Consider the following 6,716-nt stretch of genomic DNA (forward strand, 5'->3'; position numbering starts at 1 on the left):
GCAATAATTCAAACAGAGGTCATAGAGTAGTGCTCCTTACTGGCTTACTTTCCACTCCCCCCCTCCCCCAGAAGGGTTTCTCTGTATAGCCCTGGCTGTCCTGGAACTCACTTTGTAGTCCAGGCTGGCCTTGAGCTCAGAAATCCAGAAATCCGCCTGTCTGCCTCCCAAGTGCTTGTGATTTCTTATACAACCCATCATGTATTTAGAGAGTTATGTGTCAAATTGACAAAATTCAACCAGGATAGTAATATCTACATCTGTTGTGTGCTTAGGGCCATAGTAAGAGTTAAAGAGCATTTAAGAACAACTAGGAAGACTAATTGTCATTATAATGCAGTGTTAACAGTGAGGGGAGAAGACAGCAAAAGAGTAGCCTGTGGGAAGAGGGGCTCTTAATTCATCATCTACTCATTAAGTTTGTAGTGACTTATTAAAATGTGAGAAATTTATTAACTAAATTCACATGAATTTTTGAAGAGAGCAGAAAGGTTAGCATCACAGGCCATTACAAATATGTATAAATTGAGAATAAAATACTAATCCAATTAGGAAAGCAAAAATAAGATGTGATGTTCTATAAGGAAATATAGGGAGAGACAAGGCAAAAGAGATGTTTCCATTGTGTTGGCAAGGTCCACGGGTAGATCCTTGGATGGAACCAGCTGCAGAGCTCCTTAAAAAAAATGTGATCAGTCATTCAGTGTTCATGAAAATTGATTTTAAAGGAAGAGGTAAATGTTCTGTGTGCAAGTTTTTTCATGTGGCTCTTGTGCTACATATATAATGATAATGAGAAAGTCTAAGACTATGGAAGAATGACAGAAACTCTGCCCTGTTCTCTGCCCCTGCGCTTCCATGAAATGAAGCTTTTATTTTATTAAGTATTTTCTAATTTAAAATAGCTTCACCTATCCAGCCATCTTTTTAAACCTTAAGCACATGCAGTGTTCAGTTGATTCAGTATTTCAAGTGTCCTATTGTTTTTGTTCATCTGCTCACAGCTGGCACCAGGAAGAAATCCTACGCGAAAGATATGTTGACATCTCTTCATTATTTGGATAATCGCTTTATTCAACCCCGTCTAGAGAGTTTAGTCTCTAGAAGTCGATGGAAAGAGCAATATAAGGTATATAGCTTGCCTTTTAACCTCTGGTACAAGCATGGGGACAATGGCCCATTCAATATTCCAGTATCTACCCAGATGGAATCATTTTCTGAAGTGTAGGCCTTCTGCTTTGTTGAATGATATTTTTATGTTTTCTAAAGGCTTTAGTACCCACACTTATGTCTTTATGTCTTTAATATATAAATGGTTTGAAATAATTTTAGAGCATCTCTGGAGCTTAGCCTATTTCAAAATAAGGAGATTGTCTTATAAGATGGTTCTTTGGAGAAGAAAGTCACATAGACAAAGAAGTTTGAAAAAAACAGTGTTTAACTTGAATTGGCACTGTAATGGAACACTTTTCTGAGCACTAATTAATGAATTTATACTTCAGGTTTTCAAGGCAGAGATTTAGACTACAGTATCTCCCAAATTAGTGTGCCCCATGAGACTGCTTCGTGTAAGATGCCTGTTATTCCTACTACTGTTTTGAAATATTTTACTGTGTGTATGTTTGAAGGGTGTGTGAAAGTATATGATGCTTGTGTGAATGAGGACCTATCCATGCTACAGTCCTCTGTGGGCAGGGGAAAACTTTTAGGAGCTGTTTTTTGTTGTTGTTGTTGTTTGGGTTTTTGTTTTTTCTCTTCCACTGTAGGTTCTTGGAATCAAACTCAGGTCATCAGCCTTATGTGACAACAGTTTTACCCATGAGCCATCCATTCGTGTCTGTCTTAGGATGTTTAATTTCAGTATGGAAACTGACTTACATCATTCTGTAACTTAACATTTTATATTTCTAGAAGTTTGGGCATTTTTAACTTTTTTAAAAGAGGTTTATTGGGAGAGAGAGAAGGTGGTGACACAAAGAGAAGGGGGAAAGAGTGTTTTTTAACTTTTTAAAATTGGAATTACAGGATTATATTTTATTCTGCAGATTTGTATTTTAGTGTATCTAATGGCAGAGACTGAACTATGTGATACTTAAAGGCACTCTGACCTTGACATTCTATTTTCTAACAATTAATGAGGAAAAATGGTAGATAATAGACATTCAAATTCTTTAAAAATCCCCCTAGCACTTAAATTAATTTCTATACTCCTATACTTCAGAAAACTGAGTTTTATCAAGAACTCTTCAATCTGAAGTAAGCCTGATCATAGGAAATGCTTCAATTTGAGGGACAGTCAGGGCCTACAAACTCTAAGATTTCAAGTTCAAAGGTGGCTTGAATTTAGAACTACCATATGTATCTTTATATTTCTAGATTTTTCCCTTTTTTATAAGATATTTTCTTCATTTACATTTCAAATGCTATCCCAAAAAGTCCCCTATACCCTCTCCCTCCCCTGCTCCCCAACCCACCCACTCCCACTTCCTGGCCCTGGCATTCCCACTGATATTGGGGCATATGATCTTCATCAATGACCAAGGCCTTCTCCTCCCACTAATGGCCAGCTAGGCCATCTTCTGCTATATGTGCAACTAGAGACACAGTTCTGGGAGTATACTGGTTAATTCATATTGTTGATCATCCTATAGGGTTGCATACGCCTTTAGCTCCTTGGGTACTTTATTTAGCTCCTTCATAAGGGGCCCTATATTTCATCCAATAGATGACTATGAGCATCCACTTCTGTATTTGCCAGGCACTGGCATAGCCTCACAAGAGATAGCTATACCAGGGTCCTGTCAGAAAACACTTGCTGGCATATGCAATAGTCTCTGGGTTTGGTGGCTGTTTATGGGATGGATCCCCAGGTGGGGCAGTCTCTGGATAGTCCTTCCTACTGTCTCAGCTCCCAACTTTGTCTCTAACTCCTTCCATGGGTATTTTTTCCCCATTCTAAGAAGGAACCAAGTATCCACACTTTGGTCTTCCTTCTTCCTGAGTTTCATGTCTAAGTTTCTGGGCTAATATCCACTTATCAGTGAGTACATATCATGTGTGCTCTTTTGTGATTGGGTTACCTCACTCAGGATGATATCCTGCAGATCCATTCATTGGCCTAAGAATTTCATGAATCCATTGTTTTTAATAGCTGAGTAGTACTCCATTGTGTAAATGTACCACATTTTCTGTATCCATTCCTCTGTTGTGGGACATCTGGGTCCTTTTCAGCTTCTGGCTATTATAAACAAGGTTGCTATGAACATAGTGGAACATGTGTCCTTATTACAAGTTGGAACATCTTCTGGGTATATGCTCAGGAGTGTTACAGCTGGGTCCTCAGGTAGTACTATGTCCAATTTTCTGAGGAAGTGCCAGAATGATTTTCAGAGTGTTTGTACCAGCTTGCAATTCCACCAACAATGGAGGAGTGTTCCTCTTTCTCCACATCCTCGCTAGCATCTGCTGTCACTTGAGTTTTTGATCTTAGCCATTCTGACTGGTGTGAAGTGGCATCTCGGGGTTGTTTTGATTTGCATTTCCCTGATGATTAAGGATGTTGAACGTTTTTTCAGGTGCTTCTCAGCTATTCAGTATTAGTCAGTTGAGAATTCTTTGTTTAGTTCTGTACCCCATTTTTAAATAGGGTTATTTGATATTCTGGAGTCCCCATCTTCTTGAGTTCTTTATATATATATATATATATATATATATATATATATATATATATATATTGGGATATTAGTCCCCTATCTGATTTAGGATTGGTAAAGATCCTTTCCCAATCTGTTAGTGGCCTTTTTTATTTTATTGACAGCGTCTTTTGCCTTACAGAAGCTTTGAAATTTTATGAGGTCCCATCTGTCGATTCTCTATCTTACAGCACAAGCCATTGCTGCTCTGTTCAGGAATTTTTCCCTTGTGCCCATATCTTCAAGGCTTTTCCCCCACTTTCTCCTCTATAAGTTTCAATGTCTCTGGTTTCATGTGGAGTTCCTTGGTCCACTTAGACTTGAGCTTTGTACAAGGAGATAAGAATGGATCAATTCTCATTCTTCTACATGATAACCGCCAGTTGAGCCAGCACCATTTGTTGTAAACACTGTCATTTTTCCACTGGATGGTTTTAGCTCCCTTGTCAAAGATCAAGTGACCATAGGTGTGTGGGTATATTTCTGGGTCTTCAATTCTATTCCATTGATCTACCTACCTCTCTGTTGCTGTACCAGTACCATGCAGTTTTAAATCACAGTTGTTCTTGGAGTACAGCTTGAGGTCAGGCATGGCGATTCCCCCAGAGGTTCTTTTATCATTGAGAAGAGTTTTTGCTATCCCTAGGTTTTTTGTTATTCCAAAATGAATTTGCAAATTGCCCTGTCTAACTCAGTGAAGAATTGAGTTAGAATTTTGATGGGGATTGTATTGAATCTGTAGATTGCTCTTGGCAAGATAACCATTTTGACTATGTTAATCCTGCCAATCCATGAGCATGGGAGATCTTTCCTTCTTCTGAGGTCTTTGATTTCTTTCTTCAGAGACTTGAAGTTCTTATCATACAGATTTTCACTCCCTTAGAGTCACGCCAAGGTATTTTATATTATTTGTGACTATTGTGCAGGGTGTTGTTTCCCTAATTTCTTTCTCAGCCTGTTTATCCTTTGTGTAGAGAAAGACTATTGATTTGTTTGAGTTAATTTTATATCCAGGTACTTCACTGAAGTTGTTTATCAGGTTTAAGGATTCTCTGGTGGAATTTTTAGGGTCACTTATATATACTATCATATCATCTGCAAATAGTGATATTTTGCCTTCTTTCCTTCCAATTTGTATCCCCTTGGCCTCCTTTTGTTGTCTAATTGCTCTGGCTAAAACTTCAAGTTCTATATTGAATAGGTAGGGAGAAAGTGGGCAGCCTTGTCTAGTCCCTGATATTAGTGGGATTGCTTCAAGCTTCTCTCCATTTACTTTGATGTTGGCTAGTGGTTTGCTATATATTGCTTTTATTATGTTTAGGTATGGGTCTTGAATTCCTTATCTTTCCAAGACTTTTATAATGAATGGCTGTTGGATTTTGTCAAATGCTTTCTCAGCATCTAAGGAGAGGATCGTGTGGTTTTTGTCTTTAAGTTTGTCTATATAGTGGATTACGTTGATGGATTTCCATATATTAAGCCATCCCTGCATCCATGGGATAAAGCCTACTTGATCATGATGGATGATCATTTTGATGTGTACTTGGATTCGGTTTGCAAGAATTTTATTGAGTATCTTTGCATCGATATTCATAAGGGAAATTGATCTGAAGTTCTCTTTCTTTGTTGGGTCTTTATGTGGTTTAGGTATCAGAGTAATTGTGGCTTCATAGAATGAAGTGGATAGAGTACCTTCTGTTTCTATTTTGTGAAATAGTTTCAGGAAAATTGGAATTAGGTCTTCTTTGAAGGCCTGTAGAACTCTACACTAAACCCATCTGGTCCTGGGCTTTTTTTGGTTGGGAGACTATTAATGACTGTTTCTATTTATTTCTAGATTTTTAACACCACTAGACCCCCAATTTATTTCTCAAATGTAAAACAGTATTTAACTACTCTTTAGGGAAATCGATATTTATTCATTTATTTATTTATTTATTTATTTATTTTAGGTAAAATACATAAAATAATTATAATATTATTTTCTTTAAAACAGAAAAAAGTTGCAATTTTAAAGAACATTTAGCATTTGACAAATGATTTACATGTGAAATATATCTCATAAGTCCAAAAAAAGAACTATTCTTTCCTTCATTTCACAGCAAAGAAATTATACTCAAAGAGTAAAGTTCCACAGTTAGTAACTTCACAGACCAGGAGTTCATAGAGTCCAAGACTCTTGGTTCTCTGTTATATTTTGCTTGGCCACACTGGCAGGTTATAGTGAATTTAGAGAACCCACAGTGAAATAATAAGGTGCACAGAGTTATGAGATCGATGACCCAGTAAGATCTTAGTGTATACTGGGTCATACTGAAGAAGAAAGAGTAACATGAAGAAAGCTCGCTGATGTCACTCAGGTAAGTGTCTGTGTCACTTGCATGTGGAGTTTGTTCTGCTTAGTGTAGTCACTCGGGAAACCAAGCTCTTTGAGCTTTCATTACACTGTGTTGCACAGCACCACAGAAGCAGGAAGGAAGATCAGTAGTCTTAATTTCAGTCTATTAGTGACATACTGTGATTTTGAAGACTGGGCAGGTAAATCAGACCAGTGCTGTTGATCACATAATATGAAAAGGACCAGTATACAATCCAGACTGCTGAAGGGGATGGATGTGGATTAGGAACCATGCTAGCAATATAGTCAGTGTGTTCATTCAAGTGTGATATTAAAATATACTGCTAATGGAACAGTAGTGACTAGCACAGGCTGAGTACTCATATACAAGTGACTTCATCGCTAACGTAGTTTGCTTAAGCAGACCAGGGATTCTCACGTGCTTCACTCATTGATAGTCAGTCACTGGTTGGTTCATCAGTGCTGGACATGGAACCTTATTAATTGCAAGGTGCTTATTTTCACATAATAAAGCAAGCAATACAGGAGGATTAAGTTACTTCCAGAATGTTTTCAGGAAAATGTGATTTAACTCATGCTCTGAAGAATGAATGCATCTCATTTGTAAGTAAAGAGATAAATGAAACGGCTTGGATTTCTTTGTCTTTTTTATTGCCAAGAGATAA

At 37.6% G+C, this 6,716-nt stretch overlaps 1 protein-coding gene across 4 annotated transcripts in view; it reads left to right on the forward strand.

Annotated features, from left to right (window-relative positions):
- The window catches only part of Ccdc82 (coiled-coil domain containing 82), a 45,601-nt gene that overhangs the window by 18,423 nt on the left and 20,462 nt on the right, over nt 1-6,716 (forward strand). For all 4 annotated transcript variants that reach the window (XM_017313513.1, XM_017313511.1, XM_017313512.2 and 1 more), the window contains one exon: nt 1,005-1,129. In XM_017313513.1, coding sequence (XP_017169002.1) covers nt 1,005-1,129 — 125 coding nt within the window. The remainder of the gene's footprint in view (nt 1-1,004; nt 1,130-6,716) is intronic.

This window comes from Mus musculus, chromosome 9, assembly GCF_000001635.26.
Source record: "Mus musculus strain C57BL/6J chromosome 9, GRCm38.p6 C57BL/6J".
In the NCBI taxonomy this organism is placed as follows: Eukaryota; Metazoa; Chordata; class Mammalia; order Rodentia; family Muridae; genus Mus; species Mus musculus.